Source organism: Psammomys obesus, unplaced genomic scaffold, assembly GCF_907164565.1.
Source record: "Psammomys obesus unplaced genomic scaffold, mPsaObe1.curated_primary_1811, whole genome shotgun sequence".
In the NCBI taxonomy this organism is placed as follows: Eukaryota; Metazoa; Chordata; class Mammalia; order Rodentia; family Muridae; genus Psammomys; species Psammomys obesus.
In genome coordinates, this window is record NW_026596152.1 from 8,369,459 (window position 1) to 8,396,173 (window position 26,715).

Genomic DNA, 26,715 nt, shown 5'->3' on the forward strand with positions numbered 1-26,715 from the left:
TCTGTGCCCCCAACACTTCACCACAGCCCAGCGACCATGGACTGAAATCTCTGAAACCATGGCTGGAATACATCTTTTCTTCCTTTAGGTCATTGTGTGACAGCAACAGAAAGCTGACTAATAATACACTGTAAACTAACAATCTGGGACTCGTTTGTTAGTGTAGCTGAACTCAGCCTCTCCCGACCAGTTTTTGTGTGCGTATTGTCTTCCACAGTATGGCTTTTTAGAAAGCCCAGACCCACCTTCCCTTCAGCCTCTGCATTGGCCCCAGCTGCCCCTTGGTGCCATGAAGAGCCCAGTGCTTCTCCATATGGAAATCACTCTTCAGGCCCAGTTCCTGGCTTCTTGGAGGAGGCCCCACTTAATATGTCAAAGTGCTTTTGGCACCAGGATCAGAATTTACGACTGCTTGAGAAAGCTTTATTTTTTGTTTTTGTTTGGAGGGGGCTTTACTTGTAGTAGACCAGCAATCTAAAACTGAGTTATGTCCTCATAATTCAGTTCATTTCTTTTGAGACCTAATAATTATTCATTAAATCTGAGCCTTTTAACAAGGAGATCAACAGAGCTAAAACATCTCAGCCCAGCCGGACCCACACTGACCGATACTCCAACCAAGGACCATGCATGGAGAGGACCTAGACCCCTGCTCAGAGACTTCTCAGTTGCCAGTTGGGTGCTCTAGTTAAGGGGCAGTCTCTGACAGGAATTCAGTGGCTGGCTCTTTGTTCACCTCCCCCTGGGGGGTGCAGCCTTGCCAGGACACACAAGATGATGCAACCAGTCCTGATAAGCTAGGGTCAGATAGAAGGGGAGGAGGTTCTCCCCTATTGGAACTAGGAGAGAGGGGCATGGGGGAGAAGAGGGAAGGAGGGTGGGATTGGGAGAAGAGGAAGGGGGCTATAGCTGGGATACAAAGTGAATAAATTCTAATTAATTAAAAAAAGATTCTTATACCAAGGAGATTAATAAAGTCATAGAAAAAAAAATCTGAACCTTAAAAAAAAAGCTACCTTTTAAGAAGCTACAAGATCAAAAATCAGAAATGTTCCATAAAATGCCCACAAAATATAATGTTATACTCAGTCTACTGAAGGTTTCAGGACAGCAGAAACACTTGCTTAGACTTTCTCACTGTGCAAGAAATCCCACAGTGGATCTTAAGCTGAGTGAGCCACTCGTGCGCAGACTCAGGAGAGAAACGACCTGCACAGCAGGGCCTGGCTGTTGTGCAAATGCAGTCATTTTATACATGTGATGGGAGCAGAGCAGAAGTCCAAAAGCTAGGCTTGAAGAAAGCCTTCCTGAATTTGGGGACCTCTGTGGAACAGGACGTTCAGGAGACAACTGTGTGACACTCCTCCAACATCCACTCCCCATCCTTAGAAGCAGAGCTTGAGGACCGAGGCCTCTGGAGTATGATCCCCAATGCCACAGGACACTCTCCACAGACCTGTCAGAGTCCTGATCCTCACACTTGGCTGGAGCCACATGAGCCAAGAATTTGGGCCCAGCATCCTATCCGAACAATCCATGGTTATAATGTGTGCTAAGTTTAAGATCCACTGCAGCTCGGGATGTAGCTCAGTGGTAGAGCCCTGAGCTCATCCTAGATGCACAAGGCCCTCTTCAGCACCAAGCATGAACACACACACACACACACACACACACACACACACACACACACACGAGCGACAGTGAGCACAGCAAGATACTTCCGTCCGCAGGACTGTAAGCATGAACGTTTTAGAAGGTAGCTGGACACCCACATCATGTGGCTCAAAGCTGCTTGTAACTCTAGTGGTAGAGGTTCGGGCGCCCTCTTTCAGACTCTGCAAGAGCCTGCACAAACATGACAGACAGGCAGACACAGCCTGTAATCTCATCTCCCGAGTATGATTACTACCTCTCTACCTGGGATAAGGCAAATATTTTACTTTTTTTCTCGTTTGTTTGTTTATTTATTTATTTATTTATTTATTTATTTATTTATTTTATGAAATCATCAATTATCATGAGGGAAAAAAAAAAAAAAAAAAGAATAGCCAAGAGGACTGCTGTGTGTTTGAGGCCGGTCTGGGGACATAGCGTATGTGTGGGCTGACCTCCACAAGCTGTCCTCTGACCTCCACACACATGTGTCCCGTACACACTGATGCTCACAAACAGTAATCAAGGGCTTGGAGAAATGACTCGACAGTTAAGAGCACTTGATGCTCTTGCAAAGGACCAGGGTTTGGTTCTCGATACCCGCATGGTGGATCCTAACCATCTGTAACGCCAGACTGAGGGAATCCAACACCTTCTGACCTCCACAGGCACCAAGTACACATGGGGTACACATAGGTGCATGAAAAACACTCATGCACGTGCAATAAAATAAGTAAATAAAAGAATTGAAACAAACTTGGCTCTCTTGACCGGTGAGCTGGTTTGTGCCTCTGCTGACTCCTCTGATGGACTAGTGGCCATATTCCCCCTCTGCCTGGAGAAAATCAGAAGGCCCGTTTTCTTTCCTAATGGGCAGGACAGTCCTAGCACAGAGAAAGTCACCAAGGCCAGTTGCCTGGACCCCTGTGTGACCATCTCAGTGCAAGTCAATCCCACCCTACACAGCTCCTTCATTAACAACTGTCTTTCAGGGAGGGGACTTGGATCAGTGAAGAGGTCTACCTAAGATCATTGGTCTAGGCTCTGTCATGTGACAGACACGTTCCTGGGTTCAACAGTGTTTAGGGGAGAACCAGTCCCCTGCCACCCCTTTCTGGCTGCCCTTCTCTCTGAGGGAAGCCACGGCTTTTTACATGCTAGGCCGATGAGCCACAACCCAGCCCAGCTTGAGCCTTTCTTGCTCATTACCGAGCTACAAAGTATTCCCAAACTTGGCTCCTTCATCCACAGAGTAATAATTAGCTCCCACTTTTCTCCTGGTTTGATTGAGTAGCGGTTGCTGAGGCCCTCTCAGCTTGTTGGTGGCCAGGGCTGTTGTCATGGGGTAACCAGTGTAGAATGGATGTCTGTTAGGGATCCACAACAACAGGGCCCATACTCCAGGAATAAGATACCGAGAGACCTGGTACCAGCCCTCTCAAAGATTGCTTCTGTTCTGAAGAGGGAAGGTGGATGGGGGAGTTAGTAATGAAGACAATGTCCAGTTGTGTTTGCACAAAGGAACTAGGAGGGATGATTCCTCTCACAGGAGATCCTGGGAGCAGTGATAGGCAGGAACCAGCTTGCATGGGCTTATGAGAATGGATATATTTTTTTAACTTTCCTGAAATACTGGCCTTGTGTTGTGCAACTGTAAAGCAACTTTGTAATTTTTTCATGGAGAGAAGGGCATACACTTGACATTGTAGCTCTGTGAACTGAAGTTCTCAAGAGAAAGGTCCAGGTAGTTTTAAGGGTCTACAAGACTGATACCAACCAGCACTTCATGACTGTGGAGAGTTGGAATGTTGGAAAAACAGAAGCAAATCACCTTGGGTTCTCTTTAGTCTCCCTAACAACATCCTTGCCACTGCCAGGAAAGCCTTTTGCAATGCCCTGAACTTAGCAGACCACCAGCTTCCTCGAGCCAAAAGCTGAAATACCATGACACAGCATGTGAGGCCAACAAGAGATTTCTCCCTTCTGGTGTCACCTGCTTACTTGGTGATCACACAGTGCGTTTAGTAAATGCTTTGATTTATGGCTTTCTTTTGTTCTGCAACTATAAAAAGGTCATGAAACCATTTCTACATCCAGCTATTCGGGGCAACATGAATCACTCATGCTCAGCTGAGAAGAAACTATCCCGTTGCCTTTGTGTTTTATGTTGGCAACATATTTGCGCTCGGCATTTCTGGGCACTGTGAAACAGTGATTAGCAAGAGAGACAGAGAATCTATTCCCCTGGGGCTGAGATTTGATTATCTACCCCATCATTCTCCAAATACAGACCAAATCCCCTTATGCCAAAATGCTCCAAAACCCAAAAACACTTTGAGGACGGAGGTAACACCACAAATGAAAATTTTTATGCCATGAAATTTTGCTTTATACACAAAAATTATATTTGTAATACAGTACAAAAGAAAATTCTATGTTTAGACTTGAACCTTATCTTAAAGTGTGTGTATATGCAGATTCTCCAAAGTCCACAGGACAAAAATCAGAAATTCAAAACACTTCCCAAACATTTTCAACAAGGGATATTCAGTATGTGAATGATTAGCAACTAGGTTGGGCTCAAGCCAGAGATTGTTTTATTTTGAAGGGAGTGGTTTAGAGAAGACTCAAAAACTAACAGCTGTGCAGAAATAAAGTATTAGGAAGAGTTGGTGTGGGAGGGGGCTACAGAAGGAAGCACACGCTTTCAGGGCGGGAATGGAAGACCAAGCTATGTGTCCACAGGGTTGGAAACCAGCCCACACTGGCTTTGGAGCAGTCCAGGGCAGGCTGACCTCAGAATTCTGGGTAAGCTCAGCTGGGCTCCATCTCCACCCCTCTTTCCCTCCTCTCTTCAGCTCCCTTTTATGGTTTTCTTCCTGGTGTAGAATCAGTAGTGGCTCCAGAATGTGAGAAAAGAGAGCAAGCTGCAGTGCCAGTGCAGAGCTTCTAGGCTGCAACTGGCTTGGCTGCCCAATCTTATGAGCGAACCAGAGAGCTGAAAGGGATGACTTCCTCTGATTGGCCAGTTTCATCTATACAGGTCTTTGATAGAGTCAAACCTCCACACCATGAGGGTGTGTCCTGAAAGCCTCATTGTGAGGAAGACCAAAAGTCCAGCAAATCCAAAAAAAAAAAAAAAAAGATTACAGATTGAAGGTCATCCTTGGCTATAAAGTCCAACTTAAGTCTTGGATATCTTGGATACTCACTCTCTCTCCCCTCTCCCTCTTTCTCCTTCCTAGCTCTCAGCGCCTCTTCCTTCCTTCCTTCTTTCCCTCTTTTTTTTTTTTTTTGTAGCCTTGGCTGTCCTGGAACTCACTCTGTAGACCAGGCTGACCTAGAACTCATAGATCTGCAGGCCTCTGCCTGGGACTAAAGACACGCACCACCATCAGCAAGACCCTGTTTCAATCAGTCAATCACCAATCAATCAAAACTCCTGTAGAGGTTGTATTTATATTTTTAGGAATACACACATGTAAGGACAGTTAAGAAAAGAAGAGGTCATGAAATTGAAAGAAAGCAAGGCAGAGTACATAGGAGGGTCTGGAGGGAGGAAAAGGAAGAAAGAAATGATGTAATTATATCGTACTCTCAAGAGTTAAATTTTTTAATTGATTAATTAATGTTTACTTAAATAATAAATTTAAGTGAAACTTTTTAAAAGTCCTGTAGAAGACTCATCAGTGTAGTCTTGTTAATGTATCCTCAGGATCACATGCAAGAGAGGTGTCTTAGGAAACTTCTCAGGCAAAGGAAGAATATCAGAGGACCTCACCTGTGAAGTATCAGCTTCACCTCGTTTAGAATTCAGAGTTTGAAGGGCTTATGTTCTTTGCCTGTAAAATAACATGTTAGTCAGTGAAGACTAACTAGCCTCTAGCTCCGATGCATTCTAATTACTCTACTCCTCTGCTCTCTGTTGACACAAAAAACAGAACTTTCATCTTAAGAAAAATAAGAGGTAGTTTATTCTGGAGCCATTTTGAGTGACCATGGCTCAGATTTGGGTTACCCCAAATTCCTAGTTCCAATGTAGAAGTAGTTTAATGAAGTTCTTTATAGTTTCATAGAACAAAGAAAGTTACAGAGTCAAGTTTAAAATGCCCTGATACCTGGCATGTGCTACATGTTTGTTATTGTGTTATAAATAATAATGGATCACCATATTTCAGATATAAAGAATTCAGCAATGATATCAACAGAAACCAATTTGCTGGGGTTGATGGCCACATTTTTAATCCTAACACCCAGGAGGCAGAGACAGGTGGATCTCTGTGAGTTCCAGGCCAGCCAGAGTTACACACAGTGAGAACCTGTCTCAAAAACAAATTCTTTCAAAACAATACTTTTTATTTTTAATTATTATGTGTGTATGTCTATATGAACGTGAGGAGGCCAGAGACATCAGATCCCCTTGGAGCTAGAGTTGCAGCTGTTGTGAGCCGCTTTACACTGGTGCCGGGAACCAAACCCGGGTCCTCTAGAAAAGTAGTATTCACTCCTAACCACAGAGCCCCCTCTTCTATAAGGAAAGAAGGTCAACAGCGAATGAGCATCGACTGTGTGTCAAGAACCATGCGGAGAGGTTTGAGGATTTCTCACTCCTCACGACCCCAGGAGACGCGGCTCAATCTTGCAAGACATGTTAAGACTTGAACCCAACCAGAACCTATACATTTCAACCACACTTCTACGACCACGCCCACAGCCCCAATCAAATACTGAGTGTCTGGTGTTGGCCCCGCCTCCTTCCTCGCCTCTCGAGTCTGACCACGCCCACGCCGCTTCTCCCGCCTACTCTGGTGGGCCACGCCCACAGCACCAAAGGCAGCTCCTGCTACGTCACACCTCCTGCCTCGCCTGGCCACGCCCCCTCCACGACCACGCCCTCTCCAGCCAGTTGCCCTCAGGCCCCGCCCCCGGCCTCGCAGTCTCGGACGCCGTTCTCGTGCTCGGAGTCGCCATTTTGCTGCAAGACGCCGTGCGGAGCGCTGCGCTCTCTTCCTTCGGCAGCCGAGGCTGCGGCGGGCCGGGCTGGGGTCGGGACCAGGTAGGCGGGCGGGAGCCACGGCGGGCGGACGGCGAGCCCGCGCGGTGCCGGGCGGGAGCCGCGGCTCCTGTTGCTCCCGGGCGAGCCCGGAGCTCCGTGTTCGCCTCGACCGGCCTCCGTGGCCGAGAAAAGGATGATTGTGCTCCGTTCGGACGTAGGAGAAACGAGGAACGGCGTTAAGACACTCGGCCGGAAAAGGCTTTTCCTCAGTCGCTTACATTGTTGATAAGGATTTTTTTTTTTCCCTTATTTTGATATTGGCACAGTGTGGGTGTTTAGCTTTTAGGAGGGATGCGAAAATACTGAGCCCGGCTATGAGGCCTGAGGAAGGGGGAGTTTGCAGGGTCTTAGAGAGTTTCTTTCCGTTTTTTTCTCTCGGTGCTTGGGGCCGAACACCAGGTGCCGCAGGCTGTGCGAGCGTTCTGCCACTGAGCCATCTCCTGTCCTAGTGCTTAAAATTTTAAATGCACAAATAAGAACAATGAAGGCATGCTATTGAGTCCCACCATAGAAAACCTTTCTGTTCCTTATCTTTTACCGCTCTGGTTTGTACCGTTCTCACCCAATTTTTGCATAGATAACCATTCTATCCATTCGCTACTTCGAGGTTGAACATAGAGCCACTGTTTCTGCTCTTGAGTACTCTTGCTGTTTGTGGGGTTAGTGGCACACCCCTTCATACCAGAGGCAGGTGGGAGGATCTCACGTGCGAAGCTGGCCAGCCTGGTCTTCATAGCAAGTTCCAAGCCAAACAGGACTACAAAGTTGTTTTGTTTTGTTTTTAACTTGCAGATAAATTCCAAAATTTGACAACATAAATTATCGTTCTATGTTCTTTCTTTGGCATTTAATATGCATCTTTTTTTTTTTTCTGAATAAGGTATGTATGCAGTAGACATTTCGAAATCTGAGAATTTGTCTGAGTCTGTTGACTGGAGTTCATCAGGTTGCCAAGTCATGTTCTGTGTGACTGAGAGTCTGCAACCTATTGTTGTATGCAAGGAACTGTATTACAGTTCTGTATTACAGACTACTGCCCTTTAGGGACTAATGTCATAAGAGGCAGAAAAACTCTGGAAAATAATGACGAACCTTGTCTTCCTACTAGAACTACTTCCCCAACTGTGGGGCCTGGAGAGCTGCCTCAGTGGTTAAGAGTGCTAGTTGTTCAACTGGATTTGAGTCCCAGCACCCACACATGTGGCAGCCCAAAACCACCTCTCATGCCAAACCCACAGGATCTTGCACCCTCTTCCGGTACCAGGGTACCAGGCACACATGGAGTGTGCAGATATATATGCGGACAACACACCTTTACACATTAAATAAATAAAATTAAAACGACGACTTCCCCAGTGCTAAAATAATTTTAACTCTGTTTCCTACTTTCCCCAAGTTGTCACACACACACACACACACACACAAAAACAAATTTCAGGAAATATAGCATTAGCCATAAGAAAGCATTCTTACGGCTATGATAGGAGGTGCACAAAATGCCAGGGACCACAGAATGTGGAAGAGTTGTGAAGTTTTAGTTCTGCCCTACAGCTGTCAACATTATTATTGTCATTATTTTGAGACAGTGTTTCTCTGTGTGTAACAGCCCTGGCTGGCCTCAAAAAACTCAGAGATCTGCCTGCCTTTACCTTCTGAGTTCTGGGATTAAAGGTTTGCATCACCACCGCTTGGCCTTAATATTGTTTTTATTTTGTACTTTATTATTTATTTATTTTGTTTTTTTTCAGGAAGGGTTTCTCTGTGTAAACCTGGTTCTCATCTCAGAAATCTGCCTGCCTCTGCCTCCCAAGTGCTGAGATTAAAGGTACAACCACTGTCTGGCTGTACTTTTTATTTTCAGAGTTGGTGGCTGAAACCATGTCTGCAGCACAAAGCATCCACTTTTTTTTTTTTTTTTTTTTTTTTTACTAAGGTACACTTCCAGTCCTGCTCATCAAGGCCAGTACTCCCTACCACTCCCCCGGAGTTGGAACCCAGGCTCTGTGCATGATAGCAAGTGCTCTATCACTGAGGTAGCTTTTCCTGGAGTGAGGGCCATCACTAATAAAAGTACCTCCTATATACTTTCTGTCAACAAATGACTTTCAGTTCTGTTTGCTAATTATTGTACCTGAAATGAAGCTTTGTTCAGCATACAGTGGTTGAGCCTCTGCTGCCTGGACCCTCAGTTTTGGTGAAGAAGCCATTATCAAGCCTGTCTTTGCTGTCTGGGAGGTATACAGGTCTAAGATGTGGCTTGGGCCTGCTGCTAAAGCCCACAGCCATCTTCCTCTAGCCATCTCTAGAAGTGGGTGCTTTAGAGGGGAAACGGCACACACTGTGAGGCTGCCTCATCTGTAGTATGAATGTTGAATGCTAATCGTTTGATATAGTAAATCCATCTGACACAAGTGATCTTCAGTGTGGAGAAGCCTCTTGACTCATGAGACCTGACAGGTTATCTCTCAGATGAATGTGAGTTGCTCGTTGAAAGGTCTTGAGATTCTCTGGAAAAGATATATTTTCACCCATGCATAAATATTTTTCACATATTCTAGAGTAAGTTTAGGTTAAATAGGAAAGCAATTAGAGCACATGGGGGGGAAAGTGGGAGCATTCTCCGTACTCTCCATTTCACACTGAAACTTGTGTTAATGAGCACCTGCCCTGTAGGGACGCTGAGCCTGACAAAAAGCACATTACAGTGGGAGGCTGCTGGCCTTGGCGGCACATGCAAACTTTAGTTCCAGCATTTGGGAGGCAGGTGGGTATCTGTAAGTCTGAAGCCAGCCTTGTCTTCATAGTAAGTTCCAGGCTAGCCAGGGCTACATAGGGAGACCCTGTATCAAAAAAAAAAAAAAAAAAAACAAACACTGTTAGAATTTCCGACAGGAGGAGGGAAAGTGGAACTAGAGGCAGCTCATCCAGATGAACAGCATGGCAGTGATCCTTCTGATACCCTTTTCCAAGCACACACCCTGCCTACCTCTGCTGCGTGGGCATACATTAGGATTTGGCCCACTTCACAGTAGGCAAGCCTTACATCAGCGTTTTTGACTTTAGAAGCTGTTGCTCGAGTGAGCTTAGGAGAGCAGGCAGGCTGCTGTGTACATTTGAACCACAAAAAGGATGGATGTCTTCAGGAGATTCCTGGAGGAGCTCTTCCTATCCCTTAATACTTTATGCTGTTCTAGGTCCTCTCAGGATTGTCTTACATTGTTATTTAGGAGCTTTTTATTTGAAATTTAGAGGGTGTAAAAGGTGGCCAGCCCAGGTATTTTACTGAATTCAGTAGATAACCAAAGCTGCTGTGTGGTTGCTGGGAGCCCAAGCTGTGTCCTCTGCTAGAGCAGTAAATACTCTTAACCCACGAGCCATCACTCCATCCCTGCCTGGGCAGTGTTTCTTTTCCACCATCCCATTTTTTGAAGCCCAGCTGCATTCTCTGAAAGCCAGGAATGAAATACTGTTACAGATGGAACACAGTAACTTTCCAGGTTTTGTGGCTGTGCTCAAGCACAAGTTGGTAAGCAGATGAGTTGTGTTTTATGAAAGCGATCTTTGGAAGGACTGGGCTTGACTGAATAGTGACCTGTGGACCTCTGGTCCCAGCCACCTTCTACAGTGTACACCAGTGGACCCCTTACCAGCATTAGTTGGTTGGCTGTGTAGACATCTCTGCTTATGACTTGCAGGCTTAAGGGAAATTGCCCTGTAGCCTGTGTTGGAACCTTGGGCGTCCCATTAGGAATATCCTTTAGAGGGAGCTCTGATACAAATGTGCTTTTCTATGCTGCTGGTCAGACTGCACTGAGCCACCTAAGACTGGGTGTGTCCACTGCATGTGTCATAGATGGTGACGTACTGACCACAGCAGCGCCACACTGTGGAAGTCCAGGTGGCAGTTAGGAAGAACAGAATAGGTTGTCCCAAACTCAAGTTGTTTGGTGAACAAGCAAATTACCGATATTCACAGTGATACTCTTTTGAGCTGGAAACATCAAATGTGTTTTTCCATATTTTATCCGGTTCTGGATGTGTAGGAAGGGCCTGAGGTAGTGTGTTTGTCAAGCGGAAAGAACCCTTACTGCCAGGGAAGGTGTACAAGAGGAGCCTTAGTGGTGATGTCTTAGGTTTTTACTAGGAAAATGTATTTGTAGTTTGTTTTAATTTGCATAATAAAATAAAAAACCACTAAATCAGAACAACACATAGCCAAACCAGCCTCCCAAGAGCTAGCACAGGGAAGACAGGAAGAGAAAAGAAGGATGTGTGTGCTTGGACAGTCGCATCTTAAACCCTGGCACTCTTACTGTGAGAGGAGGATTCTTAGCCCAGAGAGGCTAGGTCTTGCTTGTGTCTGTCACTTCTGGACTGCTTTCTTTCCTACAATGGTATTAGCAAATCAGCCTTGTCCCAGTTGAGGGGAAGGAATACAACAAAACGAATTTTTATGTACTGTTTTGTGTTGCTTTTGAGACATGATTTCTGTGTAGTCCTAGCTGTCTTGGAACTCATTTTGTAGACTAGGGTGGCCTTGAACTCACAGAGATCCTCCTGCCTCTGCTTCCTGAGTGCTAGGATTAAAGGTGTACCTTGCCATGCCCAGTGGGTCTTTTAATTATTATTGTTATTAAACTTTTATTTATGTGTATGGATGTTTTGCCTACATGTCTACATGCATGCCTGGTACCCACAGGAACCAGCTGAGGGTGTTGAATCCCCTGGAACTGGAGTGACAGATGGCTGTGAGCCCCATGTGGTACCCTGGAAGAGCAGCTCATGCCAGAGCCACCTCCAGCACCCAGATGAATTTTAGCTGTGACACAGAGCAGCTGCAGGGTGGGGGTGGGGAGCAAGTGTCATAGAAAGATCTGGGCCATTTATTTTTGTTTGAGGATCAGCTAGTTCATGTCCTTGCTAATGGCTCTGCCATTTTTCTGTGTTAATCCAGGAAGAATTTTCTTGTCAGAGAATAACAGGAGGTTGTCCATAATTGACTTTAAGCAGCAAACAGTAAAACACTGAGCTCTTCAGCTCCGCCTTTCTTGTAAGTTTATTATTTATTCCCAGTGGGTATGAAAAGTAATAAGAGTTGTGTGGCACCATTTGCAATCTTAAAATCCAAGGGTTGTACTTGCTCATACTGTATCTCCCTTAAGATAAAAGCCACCGTTATGGTGGCGACTATTTTCCTTCTGCTAAAGTCATTCTTTATTTAAAAACAAAAAATCCGCTCAGGTGTGTTTTATATGTAGTGGTCCTTTATCTATACTTTTCTTCTAGGCTCTGAGAATTGGAAAACCAAGAAGGTTTTGATGTTTTGTGTGGCGCCTCCTGAATTAGAAACCAAGATGAACATAACCAAAGGAGGTCTGGTGTTGTTTTCAGCAAATTCCAATTCATCATGTATGGAGCTTTCAAAGAAAATTGCTGAGTGAGTTTCAGTTTTACCAGTCACATCCATACTCAATATGTGATATTTTAAGTGAGATAATCAGAGTAGTGGTGGTTATCAAGCTCAAAAGCAGGTATAGCTAACCTATATGTCATCTGAATATACTCAGGGCTACCCTGTGTGAGTGAGCACAGCTCTTTGGGAGTGTGGTAGGCACAACTGTAGGTAAAGATTTAAGTCTAGCAAACAGGGATGTGTGCAGTGTATGAGAATAGTGTACAATTTGTAGTTTAATGTAATTTTAAGAAACCACTTAAACACGTACCAAGTATCTGCTATGCATAAAACCTTGATATAGATGTTATGAGTTAATGGTGAGCAAGCCAGTTAAAAGCTTTCTTTTCATGTAATTTACATTTTAATATGGGAGCCAGAAAGAAGCAAGCTAAGACAAACACCTAGGTGATTTCAGGTGGTAACAAATGCTAGGAAGAAGGCAGCGACTGCATAAGGATGGGGTAGAATGGTCTGCCTTAGCTTAGGTGCTCAGGCACCTTTTAAACCAAGGGGTGTCTAAGAGTTGAAAGACTCAAACCATCCAGTGAAGGTTGGGGCAGAGCCATCCCTCTATGCGGAGAGAACAAGTCCCAAGGCCTGAGGCACGTAGCAGGGAGTGTTGGTGCCTGTAGAGAACATGGGCAGTGGGGCACAGAGCACGAGGAAGAGGGCCTGTGAAGCAGAACAGCCAGATTGCGCAGACCTTGGGTGGTCATGGGGTGGAAGGTTAGGGGTAGGCAACAAATAGCTATGCTATAACATTTATTTCATAATTAGAATAACTTTTGTCAACTTATAAGTCATCTTTAGTAGTAAAGTTGTTGGGTCTGTTCTGTTGCCTTCTCAGCTTTTCCCCCTTTCTCTTCTCTAGGCGGCTGGGGGTGGAGATGGGCAAAGTGCAGGTTTACCAGGAACCTAACAGAGGTGAGCTTCCTTGGACATATGTATTGTGGATCTTGCAGAATGTGGTATAATGGGTCATGAAGTTATCCTCGACTGTGAGACAGATTCAGTCATCTGGTCAGTGCTGATAGCAGGCAGGCTCTCAGCAGGTAACATGGAGGAGTGTAGTTTTCAGTCCTTACTAGTACTGTATAGCAATATCCCTGTGCAAGTCACATGTAGGGGTTTGATTGCTGGGTCTTAGGTCTGATTCAATAAATACTGCCTAAGTATGTACCTACCTGTCAGTTTAGCTGTCGGTTGAGGTTATTTTGCTATAGGTAACATGCGTCCTGTGTGCCTACCTTTAGTTTGTAGGTATGTGGGCATGCACAGGACTACATACACACCCATGCTCATATGTGCTGCATTATTGAACCCAAGACTTCATGCATGCCTACCTACTGATCTGTACTTCTAACCCAGCTGCTTATTCTTTATTTCCTCTAAAGCCAAGGGTTAATGCCTTAAAATGTTGCTGGGAAATAGTTGCAAGAAAAGTTGTTTAATTTTTAGTATTTCTTTAGAATGATGGCTATTCTGGGCTGGAGAGATGGCTCAGAGGTTAAAAGCACCGACTGCTCTTCTGGAGGTCCTGAGTTCAAATCTCAGCAACCACATGGTGGCTCACAACCATTTGTAATCATCTGGTACTGTCTTTCTGGCCTGCAGAGACACATGCAGGAAGAACACTGGATACATAATAAATAAGTAAATCTTAAAAAAAAAAAAAAAAAAAAAAAGAATGGGTATTCTAGCAGGGGTATGGGAGCTTATAAGGACATGAGAATTTTAATCCTTGTTCTTGGCCAATAATAAGTGGGATAATCTCTATACTGGACATAATCTTTTGGCACATAGTAGGTGCTCAGTAAACACTCATTCAGTCTGTTTTCACTACAGGAATTTGTCTAGTATTTAAACTTTAAAAAACTGTTCCGTCTCCCCTAGTTTTCCTAAGATGGTGGGTGGCACTGGGCAAAGCATGATAGAAATTTGGGGAGGTTCTTTTCAAGGAGACTGGCTGAGGGAGAGCTGTGGAGGACCAGGCTGTGGGACAAAGCGGGCTTGTTCACTCCCACGCTCAGGAGTAATGGGAGGAAAGTCCTTGGTTTATTGCAGAGGAACTAACTTCTGTATTCTGTACTGTTCGTAGATACTGAAAGCCTGGGTCAGAGATAGGTACAAGGTCCCATAAGTAGCAGTACCAAGATTTAAATCCAGATTCTTGGCTCTAAAGGTCATTTGTAGCATCACATCACACTTTTTTGTAAGCACACACTCATTTTTCTCTAGTAACTTTGTTAGTTTTAAAGCCCAAAACTATAACTTTGTAGCCCAAACTGGCCTTGAACTAACTATGTAACCCAGGTTAGTCTCAATCTTAAGATCCTCTTGCCTTAGCCTCCTAAATGCTGCTGTTAAAATGCTGTTATCACCACCCCCAGTTCTTTTTTTGCTGGTACTCAGATGGAACACAGAGCCTTGAGCAAAGCATTCTACCACTGAGCTACATCTCCAGCTTGCCGACATTTTTAATGAAAACTTTCAAACATATGAGATAATTGAAAGAATAGTACCATGACTGGCCAAATTGATGTGTGTTTGATAATTTTGCTATCTAAATATGTTACATCTGAAAGTAAGATGCAGACATCAAGACACTTAATCCCTAAATGGATCCTGGCCACATCTACATATAAGTTCTTGACAAAAATAGAATATTTCAGTCACATTATCTATAATTATGAATTTTTGGGGGCTTGTTGGTAGTTTTGTATGATTCCAGTTTCAAGTGATTGGGGTTTTTCAGTTTTATTTTTTAATAAATTTTTGATTTGTTTTTGTTTGCTGTTGTTTTATGAATCAGTCTTACTTTGTAGCCCAGGCTAGCTTCCAACTCCTTTATCCTTCTGTCTCAACTTCTTATTGAAATTCTAGGCAAGCACCACCATGCCCAGAAGGTGATGTGGTCTCTCTTTTGATACAGAACTGTACTTCACCCTGCCTTTTCCCTCTTGTGGTGATGTTGCAGACCTACCCTGTGGAGGGTTCCATCCTGGATTTGTCCCTTGTTGTTAATCACAGATGCTTAAGAGCAGGGATATTCACCAGTCTTCTCTTATCCCACAACATTCTAGGCTTATGCCTCAGTTCTCAGTTGATGCTGCTTGGATGCTGACTACATCATTTATTGATTGTACACAGTTTGACACAGCAGATACTGCTTACGTGAGGAGGGAAGCCTAGATTTGTTTCAAAATTAGGATTTGTGGCACTATACTTAATGCCAGTGAGTTTTGTTGTTGGTAGTAGTCCCAATTTCTGTATTTTATAAGGTTGGAAATTAATGCGAACTTGGTGTATATTTTAAAATTTTGAACTATGTTTTTCACTCCTTTTCCTTTTAGAAACAAGAGTTCAGATTCAAGAGTCTGTAAGAGGAAAGGATGTATTTATCATCCAGACTGTCTCAAAGTAAGTGATTTCTTATTGCCTCTTGGGTCTGCTGGTTTGAGTCTGAACATCTGGCCTCAAAGGAGAAGATAGTTTTAGAACGAGTGTGCTTTTGCTAGTCTGTTTTTTTTTTTTTTTTTTTTTTTTCCAATGAGTGTCTTGCCTACATGTTTATCTGTCAGGTCCTGTGTGTGTGCCAGGTGCCTGCAGAGGTCAGAAGAAGGCATCAGATCTCCTGGGACTGGAGTTAAAGAGTTGTGTGAGCTTTGATATGGGTTCTGGGAATTGAATCCTGGTCCTCTGGAAGAGCTGGTGCTTTGGTGTTTGTTTGTTGTTTTTTGTTTGTTTGTTTGTTTGTTTCTTCTCTTAATGGTCATTTGAAAAATGAGAACCCTGCCATTCTTGTAGACGATGTAGTGGCCTCCAGACCCAGTGGAGCCCAAGCCAGAGCAGCACCATGAACTCATGTACTCTAAGAGACCCAGTGCTCTTCACTGAGCTGTCTCTGCAGTCTTGTTTTGCTAGTTTCTCTAGTGAAACTGCTGACTTTTTGTTCCTTTCTCCCTCGGTCTCTTTCTTTTGTTTTGATAAACTCTTGCTATGTTTCCAGACTGGCCCAAAACTCCTAGTTCCAAGAGATATCTCTGCCTTGACCTTCCTAGGCAGGTATCACTGTGCCTGCCCTTCTCTGGATTAGTTTGTTTGGGTGTTTATGGTTTGTTTTGACAGGGTCTTATGTATCTCTGGCCTCAAACTTGCTATGTAGCCAGGAATGACAAATTGCTGATCCTCCTGACTCCCCTGCTGGAGTTCGGAGACTACAGGCATGTGCTCCTATTCTCAGTTTTATGCAGTGCTGAGGATTTGTGCAGTGCAGGGCTTTGTGAATGCAAGGTCAGCACTCTACCGACTGAGCTGCATCTCCTTGTCTGTACTTTTTTGTTTTGTTTTGTTTTGTTTTTCTTAGATGTATTTGTTTTTATTTTATGTGTATAAATATTTTGCATGCAAATATATAAATGTACTGCATGCGTTCCTGATACCTATGGAGACCAAAAGAGGGTGTTGAGTCCTTTGGGACTGGAGTTTGGGACAGTTCTTAGCCATCCTTTTTCTTGCCTTTTTTTTAAAGATTTATTTACTTAGTTTCACTTGTGTGGATATTTCGCCTGCATGTATGTACATGTCCCACATCTGTGTGGTGCTTACAGAGGCCAGGAGAGAATGTTAGGTCTCCGAGAACTGGAGTAACAGATGGCTGCGCGTTGTCACATGGCTGGTGGGAATTGAACCCAGATTTTCTGCACGAATAAAAAGTGATTTTAACCATTGAGCCAACTCTCCAGCACCTTCTTCTGTAATTTTGATGAGGGAAGTAGCAAGCAGTAGAGGCTCTTAATGATAGGAGCTGTAAAGATGTTCTAGCAATCAGGAATCATGTTGGCACTTAGTCTCTGTGCTTAGAACTATGTCAGCGGTCCCTGTTTGTCAGTTCCTTATTTTTTTTTATCAGATCCTTCTCTTTCCATGTAGTGCATTGAACCTATCTTGTCTAGGTTGCAGAAAACTTGCACATCGGGATCCTCTTTCTGAGATGCCAAGAAATAGACTGGGGCTTTGATAAGTGTCACATTCAACTGCTACTTCATTGTATGGGTTGATTGACTTGCTGATGGGTTAAATAACAGTAGTAGGAATCAGACCCAGAGCCTCCTATTGCTGGTCAAGCCTTGTACCACTGAATTGTAGTACCACCCCTTGCTTCATTGTAGTACAGACGAGTTTAAGCTAGTAAAACCTAAGACATATTTTAAGTGCAGAAAATTCTGTCCATTAACTGACATTTTCTTGTCATCTGTTTGCTTATCTGAGTTAATGGTAGTAAGCTGTTTTGCACTCCTGGTTTATTGGCCTCAGGGTAACTTTCAACTCATTGCAAATTTCCCTCCTTACCATTCCTTGAGGAATGCTTTTCTAGGGTTCATCTGGGGTCAAGCTTGTTCAATAGTAATAGAACCTTTTCATCTAAATGTTGGCATTCAATTATTAACAATATTTGTTGAATTTTCCAATAATTGGGGGCCTGGTATATGTGTGAAATGCTTTCATGCTTGGAACAGTTGATGATCTAGTGAGGGAATACACATAGAGAACATGATAAAGCAGACAAGCAGATGTATGCCTATAATCCCAGCACTCTGAGCTGAGGCAGGAGGATCATTAGTTCTAGAGTAGCATCATCCATATGGTATATTTGCCCTGTAGCCCAATACATTTGCAGACATCAATATCATGTCACAGTGCCAAAACATTGGCGCTCCCTGCATAGCGAGACTGTCTCTCAAAGAAAACAGAGAATTTGATGGATAGATATCAGGAACCATAAAATAGTGAGTGCTGTGTGACACATACCACAGAAGGGGGAGTGCTAGAGCTGTAGCTCACTGGTGGAAATTGTCTTCCATTCAAGAGCCCCTAAGTTCAATTTTCAACATTGCTAAAAGTTAAAAAAAAAAAAAATGGGTTGGAGAGTTGGGATGACAAAGCAGACAAAGCAGACGTCAGTGCAGAGGAGAGCAGTGGGTGTGTGGTGCATGTGGTAAAGGCACGTGGAGCAAGATGTGAAGACTATGCGAGCAGATCATCAAGGGGCCTGGAAGCCACTGTGTAACCCTTAAGTTCTGGGCCCTGGGTGTGGATGGAGCGAAACCATTTCAGGGCTTTGAGATTTTGCACTGACTTCCACTTTAAAGACAAGCTGCTCTGTTTGGAGTGTGAACTGAGGGCTCCAGCAGGAGGCCCAGTGGAGGTGGTAGTAGTGATGAGATTCAAAGCCATGTAAAGGGAGGAATCTAGGTACCTCTAAACTCTGTCCAGAGGAGCCTGAGGAACATGGGCAGCAAGATAGTGGGTACAAGTTACCTGATGATGTAGGCTTTTGCAAGGAAGAACAGTTCCTTTAATATGGGTTAGATTTTAACATTCAGATGGAAACACCTAGCAACAGCTGATTAGATTGCTTTTTGAAGGGGATCTTGGGCTGGAAATAGGACTGTGAGAGTGGCCAGCATTCACAGAGTTGAGAAATGAAGAGTGACAGAAAAGACGAATGTGTCTTTGGCAGGAAGCAAGGGAACCCAGAAAAGAATCAAAGGAAGCTGAAGGAGGCAGAGGGACATTGTGCACCTATTGTAGGCACAGATGAGCAGCTGCCTTAGAGGCAGCAGAAAGGCTAAGAGGAAGACCATGATTAACCATGGCTTTAGCCAGTCCATTGTTGGAGGCTCTTGATTAAAGCTGGGGAGCTATTTTGGAGACCAAAGCTTCTTTTGAGTTGTATGGGAGGAAAAAAAGGGTAGGAGAGTGGGACTGTAGACCTCTCTTGAGATGAGAGAGGGCCAAAGAACTGGGATGATGAGGAAGAAGTTCACAGGTTGTTAGGAATGAGGGGCAGGAGGAGTGATGAATGATGGCACTGGTCATCCACAGAGCATGGTGAGAGGGGATGGTGACTAGAGTGTAACTTCAGAGTAAAGTGAAAAGATCCCCTCTGCTGCCCAGTGGCTGAGTGCTTGTGGTGTGGAAAGTCTCTGATAGTCTCTTTCAGTGAGAAAGCAGAGGTCATTTGGTCAGGAGCTGCTGGAGGTCTGGGAGAACAGGGATTTGTCTTTTTGAGTCTAATGCTATAGTCTTGCTATAGTCTTAAGTAACATACTAAGTGTCTGACACTCTCCATGGATTTCAGGGATGTGAACACCACCATCATGGAGCTCCTGATCATGATATATGCATGTAAGACCTCATGTGCCAAGAGCATCATCGGAGTGATCCCCTATTTTCCTTATAGCAAGCAGTGCAAGATGAGGAAAAGGGGCTCCATTGTCTCAAAATTGCTGGCTTCCATGATGTGCAAAGCTGGTAAGAATGGCAGATTGATTTGTCTGTCTGTATGTTTATAGAGACAGGGTCTTTCTATGTAGACCAGGCTGGCTTTGAACTTACAGAGAGCTGTCTGTCTCTGCCTCCAGAGGAGGAGACTGAAGGTGTGCTCCATCACAGCAGATTTATTTTTTGACCTCAGAAATTTCAAAGCATTATCTTGACTAGAGTTCTGAAGAAAGTACAAGTAGTGAAACAGCTTTTAAAGACAGCAAGCTCCCTTTCCCAGGAGAGATGTGCTAGTCCCCCAGAAGCTGCCTGAAACCCCAGTGCTGGCCTCACAGTATGGAGATGATACATTTCACATCCCTACTGAGCAGCATATACAGCACCAGGACACAGTCCTGAGGGAAGAGAAAGGGGCATCACGATACTTGGTCACATTATTGCTGGTAACATGAGGTTTAAACTTACCGATTGTTTGTTACTGGAACTTCTCATTAAGTGTTTTTGAACCGTGAGTATTTGAAATCATGAAAAGTATACCACAGGTAAACTGGGGACTGGTTCAATTAGAAAACTGTAGAGAATTCTGCTTCCAACTCCCTAAGATGCAAAAGTAATAAGAAAAACTTCTGTTAATAACGTCTGTTATCAGCTGCCACGTGAGTGCTGGGACCCCAAGTCCTGTGGAGGACCAGCCAGTGCCCTTAACCCCTAAGTCATATCTTCAGTCCCTCATAGTTCTCTTTTGAATTTTGTCTGAAGCCTTCCCATTGTTTGTTATGGTGACTGCATCATTTATAATCCCACCAGAGTGAATAGTGTTTCTCTTTTCCTGTGTCCTTGGCAGCAATTATTATTTGTTGGTGCCATTGCCATTCTGGGGAAGATAGAATCTCAAAGTAGATTGTGTGGGGGTAGACTCTTTTGTTTGGTTGTTTTTGTTTTGTTTTGTTTTTGAGACGGTCTTACTAAGTAGACTGGGCTATCCTTAAACAACAGTCTTGGATTCTGCTAGGAGTTCAGTTATAAAGATGTGGAGACTTCTGTATAGTTTAAAGCTTTAGGCCTTTTTCTGGGGCAGACTCATAGCTAGCTTCTAACTTAACCCGACCACAGACTCCTTCCTCTCTGGTCTCTGCTTGCAGCCCTCCTTCTGCTCCCTCTCTCTGCCCAGAAGTCCCACCCTTGTACTTCCTGCCCTAGATATTGGCCATTCCTTTTTATTATAGCCAATCAGCAGTACGATAACTCCAAAACCTCTCTTAGGTTGCCTTTAGGCAAAGAGGGCTGCTTGCCCTTCATGTTTTGGGCAGGTGTGGAAGGACAAACATTTACAAATAGAATGGGCCATAGAGATGACCCATAACAAAATCCTGCCAGCACTTACATATCTCCACAGAATTAACAGTTGAAAAGACAGACACAAAATGTAAGGAAAAGTCACCCCAAAAAGTTCAAGGGACTAAAGGCATCCCTCACCACGTACAGTTCAAAGTAGTTTTAATTTATGTGTCCCTGATGGCTCAATATATCAAACATGGCAAAATATTTGTTGGCCATTTGGATGACTTTGTTTGAGAACTGTCTGGTAAGTTCATTCACCTACTGATTGATTGGCAGTTTGAGGGTTTGGTTTTTTGTTTTGTTTTGTTTTTTTGGTGTTGTGATTGATTTTGTTTGTTTTAGGTGTTTACTTTGTGAATTTCTTTATATTCTATATAACACCCCTATCTAACATGTAGCTAGCAAAGATTTACTCCTGTTCTGTAGGTTGTCCATTTCACAACCTAAGTATTTAATATTTGTTTATAAATGCTTTCATAGTTATCATTGTATCATGTGTCAGATATCTGTGCCTGTGTGTATTTGTGAGTGTATATGATTATAAGAAGTATGTATTGGGGCTGGAGAGATGGCTCAGAGGTTAAGCGCACCAGCTGCTCTTCCAAAAGTCCTGAGTTCAATTCCCAGCAACCACATGGTGGCTCATAACCATCTATAATGAGATCTGGTGCCATCTTTTGGCCTGCAGGTGTACAAGCAGACAGAACATTGTATACGTAATAAGTAAATAAATCTTAAAAAAAAAAAATAGAAGTATGTATCACAGAAGTTGATGCAGACAAAAGAATGAAGCTCCCCTAGGTCACTGCTTCGTACAGACACTTATAGAATACATATTCCAATGTGGCTTTTCAAAGAAAACAGAAACAAAACACAGCTTTAAAAAAATGTAGACTTAGTTGGGCACAATGGCGAACGCCTGTAATTCCAGCACTCAGGGAAGCAGAGGCAGGAAGAACTCTGAGTTCAAGGTCAGCCTGGTCTACAAGGCTATACAGAGAAACCCAGTCTTGAAATAAATAAATAAATAAATAAACTTCAGAAACCTCGGGTATGTGGAACCTGTATTAGTTACTTATATTATTGATGTGACAAAACACTAAACAAAAGCAGCTTAAGGAAGAAAAAGCCTATTTTGACTCACAGTTTGAGGTACACTCCATCACATCATAGTATTAAGGCGATCAGAACGTGGGACAACTCATCATACTGCATTTGCAGTCAGGAAGGAAAGAGTGGTGAATGCTGGACCCTGCCAACACCAACCTCAGACATCAGTCAGCCCAGGGTGTTGGTATCACCCACATTTAAAGTGAGTCTTCTTGCCCCGGTGTAATCAAAATAACCCTCACAGGCATGCTAGAGCTACACCTCACAATGTGTCTCAAGACTTACCTCCTAGGTGACTGTACATCCTGTCAAGTTTACAGTGTTACCCACTGAACCCCCTGAGACACTGACAAGCATGGACAAAGGAAGCAGACTAGCTCACTGAGTCCTCTGGAAGTTTTCTCCTTTCCCTTAAGGCTTGTTCTTGGATGGACCACACAAGTTCACCATCTAACTCTGTTTGATAGTAGTACTTCTTAAATGTTCCCACAGGGTTTTTTGTTTTTGTTTTTGTTTTGTGACCATTTCAGATGTCCTTTATGGACACAGTGTGGGTTAAGGGATCTTGGTATCTTATGTTGGGTTTTGCCATCCCTGCTAAGGAAACTTCCAGAAGATAAAATCTGCTGTAATAATACTTTCATAAATACTTTTTTCTTAAGATTACCTGCTGTTTCTGTAGTTTGAGGGCTTTTTTGTTTGTTGGTTTTGGTTTTTCAAGACAAGGTTTCTCTGTGTAGCCCTAATTGTCTTAGAACTCACTCTACTCTATAGACCAGGCAGGCCTGGAACTCAGAGATTGACCTCCCTCTGCTTTCTGAGTACTAGGATTAAAGTCGTGTACCACAACTGCTCAGCCAAAGGGCTTATTTTATTTATGTGTATGTGTGTGGCTGTGTGCACATGGGCATTGGTTTCTAGAGGCCAAAAGAGGATCTCAGCCTCTGGAACTGGAATTATAGGTGGTTGTGTGCCACCAACCAAACTCACATCCTTTGCAAGAGTTATTTGTTGAGCCATCTCCCCACCCCTACTTCTGTACTTGAAATAGAAGTAAAAATCATGTGTCTGGTATTACTAAAGTTATAAACAATAGCGGTGCCAGGCTTTCACCGTAGGAGAGTGTTTGTGCCATCTCTGTTATACGGTGTCGTAGAGTACTGTGGTATTGGTGACATGTTTAACCTGCTTGTATTTGAAGGCCTAACTCATCTTATCACTATGGATTTACACCAGAAGGAAATCCAGGGCTTCTTCAATATTCCAGTGGATAATTTAAGAGCCTCCCCCTTCCTGTTACAGTATATTCAAGAAGAGGTAAGCTATCCCTAAGTTTTTATGTTAATATTCTGGGATGATACAGTTTCTGTTTCATTGAGTTTTTCCTAAAGGAATAAAATTTTATGTATTCTGATTAAAGAACTATTATACTTCATAAGTGCAAGTCTCTAAAACTTTATATCTGTAAATTTTTTTGCTCTGCTCTTTTTTCCCAAATTTTCATTTATATGCTTTGCATGCATGTATGCATGTACATCATTTGTGTGCCTGGTGTGTGTAGAGCCCAGAAGAGGGCATCAGATCTAGAACTGGAGTTTCAGATGGTTCTGTACCACCATGTGGTGCTGAGAATTGCACCCAACAGCTCTAGAAGAGCAAGCAGTACTCCTAATTGCCAGAGTCATCCTTCTTCACCCCTCCTTATACTTATTGCCTTATGAGTTCCACACTGCTGACTTTTTCATCCAGTTTTCATGTTTCTCATCCATTTTGCTGGCCTTCCCCACTAGTGTTGCATTTCATCAGACCCCCTTTGTTAATTTTGAAGGAAAACTCCAGCTCTTTAAAGTAGTATCTGTTTTTCTTAAGCTGACCCTTTGTTGGATCACACAGAGCCAGATTCCATTCAATGATTTTGCCTAAAAGTTTGCAGAATTTGTTAGTCTTAGGAACATTTGTCATCTGCTAATTAAGAAGCATTTTACAACGGGGCTTGGTGGCACATGCCTTTAATCCTAGCACTCAGGAGGCAGAGACAGGTGGATCTCTGTAAGTTCGAGGCCAGCCTAATCTACAAATCGAACTCAGGACAGCCAAGGCTACACAGAGAAACCCTATTTCAAAAAACCAAAAAAGCAGAAGCCTTTTACATTTTTAATTTATGCTACACTTTGGTGTTTTGCTTTTAGGAGCTGTTTTAGTGCATGTAGTGTTTCTATGTAGTAGCTTTTCCAGAGAGCTTCATTTCTCATTGCTGTCTATAAGAACAGCACTTCGGACATTTCTGAAGTGTGTTTTCTGGTTGACAATACAGGCTGTCCTCATGGGCCTGGTTTTTTAGAGTCCTTTTGTTTTGCCAGTAGTTTTCCTTGCTTGGCTGATAGCTCTCTTTGGCAGAGTCTGACGGTCGGTGTTTGATGAACAAATAAAAGCACGGTATTAGTTACTGTCCTCGTCCACTGTGACAAAGCAGCTGAAGAAGGAAGGGTTTATCTTAAGTCAGTGTTAGTTATTGTCCCTCATGCTGGGAGTTGTGGTTGACAGGAGTGTGGCGTGCATGCAGTCGGGAAGCAGAGAGATGAGGCCTTCTGCTCAGCCTGATCTCCTTGTTCAGCCCAGGACTTAGTCCAGCACTGCCACCCATGTTCAGGGTGAGTCTCTCTTCCTCAGTCAGACCTTTCTGAAGACACTCTTAGGACACACCCAATGGTGTGATGATGCTAAATCCACTTAGGTTGACAGTGAAGATAACCATCACAGCCATTCATAGTGAAATGATTTAGAAATGTTGTTGAAAAAGATGTATCAAACATCTGCATGTTTTCTTTAGAGTTATATGTAAGATACATTAAAACCACCAATTAAAAATAGTCATTCATTCAGTTTGTTTTATTTACTGGTTTATTTTGAGATCAGCTTCTGTTCTGTTAACCAGGCTGATCTTGAACTTTGGGAATCCAGTAATCCTCCTCCTTCAACCTGGAGAGTGTTCACATTGTATCTGGCTATAACTTATTACTGTGTAGGCCAGGCTGGAGTTACTGCGCTTGCCTTGGTCTAACACTTGCATCCTTACAGAGTTTTGGACAATAACCTCTCTCCTCCCAGCTTTGCTCATTAGCCAGTTCCTAAGCTGCTTTATTTGGACTAATAGCTTCCTGCTACATTTCTTCTTGGTTCTTTCTCATTTATCAAACCTTGATCTTTGTATTTATGAGACTTCCTCTTTTGCCCTCTGAAGAGACAATGAGCCTGCTTTTATTAGAGTCCTTTGGTTTTATTAATGGCTTTGTTGGCTGTTGTACTGTCTCTTGGCAGGGTGTGATGTTATTTGATGAGGCAAAGAAGTACATGAGACAGTTCAGAAAATGTTCCGGCTAAAACAAAGTGCCTAAATGAATACATGTTCTGCTTTCTTCCCTGAGAACATTGGGTAGGTGTGTCTTTTCTCTACATGCAAGTCCAGTCAGCATTTTTGCCCAGTTACTGAGTACTTGCTGTCTAGCCGGCCTTTGGATGCTACAGCCACCTTTGTTAAGATTGACAGTGTTGGGGCTAGAGAGAGTTCATCAGTTAAGAGCACTGGATGCTTTTCCACAGAACCAGTTCCCAACATCCACAAGGTGGCTCACAAGAGTCGGCCTCCAGTTCTGGGGAATCCAGTGTCCTTTTCTGACCTCTGCAGTACCAGACATAAGAAATGGTACATAGAAATACATGTAGAAAAAGAACACCTTTACACATAAAATTCAATTAAAAAAAAAAAGTCATGTTATGTGAAGGAACAACAATGGGAATGTTCTTAAGTAGAACAATGGCACTTATGAATTGGTTGTTTCAAGACTGTATTTTGAAAATGCTGCCAGCATGAAGCCAGAGCGCGGTGTCACAAGCCTGTGATCCCAGCACTCAAGGAGGCAGAGGCAGGAGGATCTCTGTGAGTTTGAGGCCAACCTGGTCTACAAAGTGAGTCCAGGACAGCCAAGGCTACATAGAGAAACCCTATCTCAAAAACAAAACAAAAAAGAATGAAATCAGAAACAGCAAACTGCTGCTCAGCTTAAAAATGGTTCTGTTCTCTGTGTGTAAGCATGATAATGACAAAATCTTCCCTATTCATCATTAGCACTGAGTACTTAATTTTTCAATACTGAAAAGATTCCCAAAGTAGCTGATTATTTAGTGCTTGGGTTTTCTTTGTTTGGTTTGTTTTTTTTTTTTTTTTTTGTTTTTTGTTTGTTTGTTTGTTTGTTTGTTTTTTATTTTGGGGGTCAGTCTTATGTAACCTAGACTGGCCTTAAAATCCTGATCCTCCTGCTTCTTTTTTCTACCTCCTGAGTGCTAGGATTATAAATATGTACCAGCTCACCTTGCTCTGTTACTTGGTTTTTCTCTTAGGTATTTGTTTGTTGAGAGTTAAGTCTTACTTTGTAGACCAGGCTGTCCTCAACTCACAGAGGTCTGCCTGCCTCTGCCCACTGAATGCTAGGATTAAAGTTGCTATGATACCTGTTTGTTTCAAGGTTGGTTGAATTTTTTTTTTTTTTTTTTTTTTTTTTTTTTTTTTTTTTTTTTTTTTTTAGACAGGGTTTTTCTGTGTAGCCTTGGCTGTCCTAGAACTCACTCTGTAGACCAGGCCAGCGTGGAACTAAAGGCCACCTAGCTTTAACATCGTTTTTTTGTTTTTAGGACGCTAGTACTTTCACAAGTGTTTTTCCTCAGCATGGAATGACTACAGTGTGTTCATCACCTGTTTGAATGACAGAATTTTAGAATATGACATTAGCTTGGATTCAGGCTCAATGAATATCAT

General features: G+C 43.2%; 1 protein-coding gene across 1 annotated transcript in view; it reads left to right on the plus strand.

The window, feature by feature from the left end:
* Window positions 1-6,610: 6,610 nt before the first annotated feature.
* Window positions 6,611-26,715, plus strand: part of Prpsap2 (phosphoribosyl pyrophosphate synthetase associated protein 2) — a 29,938-nt gene continuing 9,833 nt past the window's right edge. Inside the window, exons 1-7 of the mRNA XM_055594363.1 lie at window positions 6,611-6,709; window positions 11,664-11,759; window positions 11,996-12,146; window positions 13,036-13,088; window positions 15,518-15,584; window positions 19,309-19,481; window positions 23,104-23,219. Coding sequence (XP_055450338.1) covers window positions 12,028-12,146; window positions 13,036-13,088; window positions 15,518-15,584; window positions 19,309-19,481; window positions 23,104-23,219 — 528 coding nt within the window. The 5' untranslated portion in view covers window positions 6,611-6,709; window positions 11,664-11,759; window positions 11,996-12,027. The remainder of the gene's footprint in view (window positions 6,710-11,663; window positions 11,760-11,995; window positions 12,147-13,035; window positions 13,089-15,517; window positions 15,585-19,308; window positions 19,482-23,103; window positions 23,220-26,715) is intronic.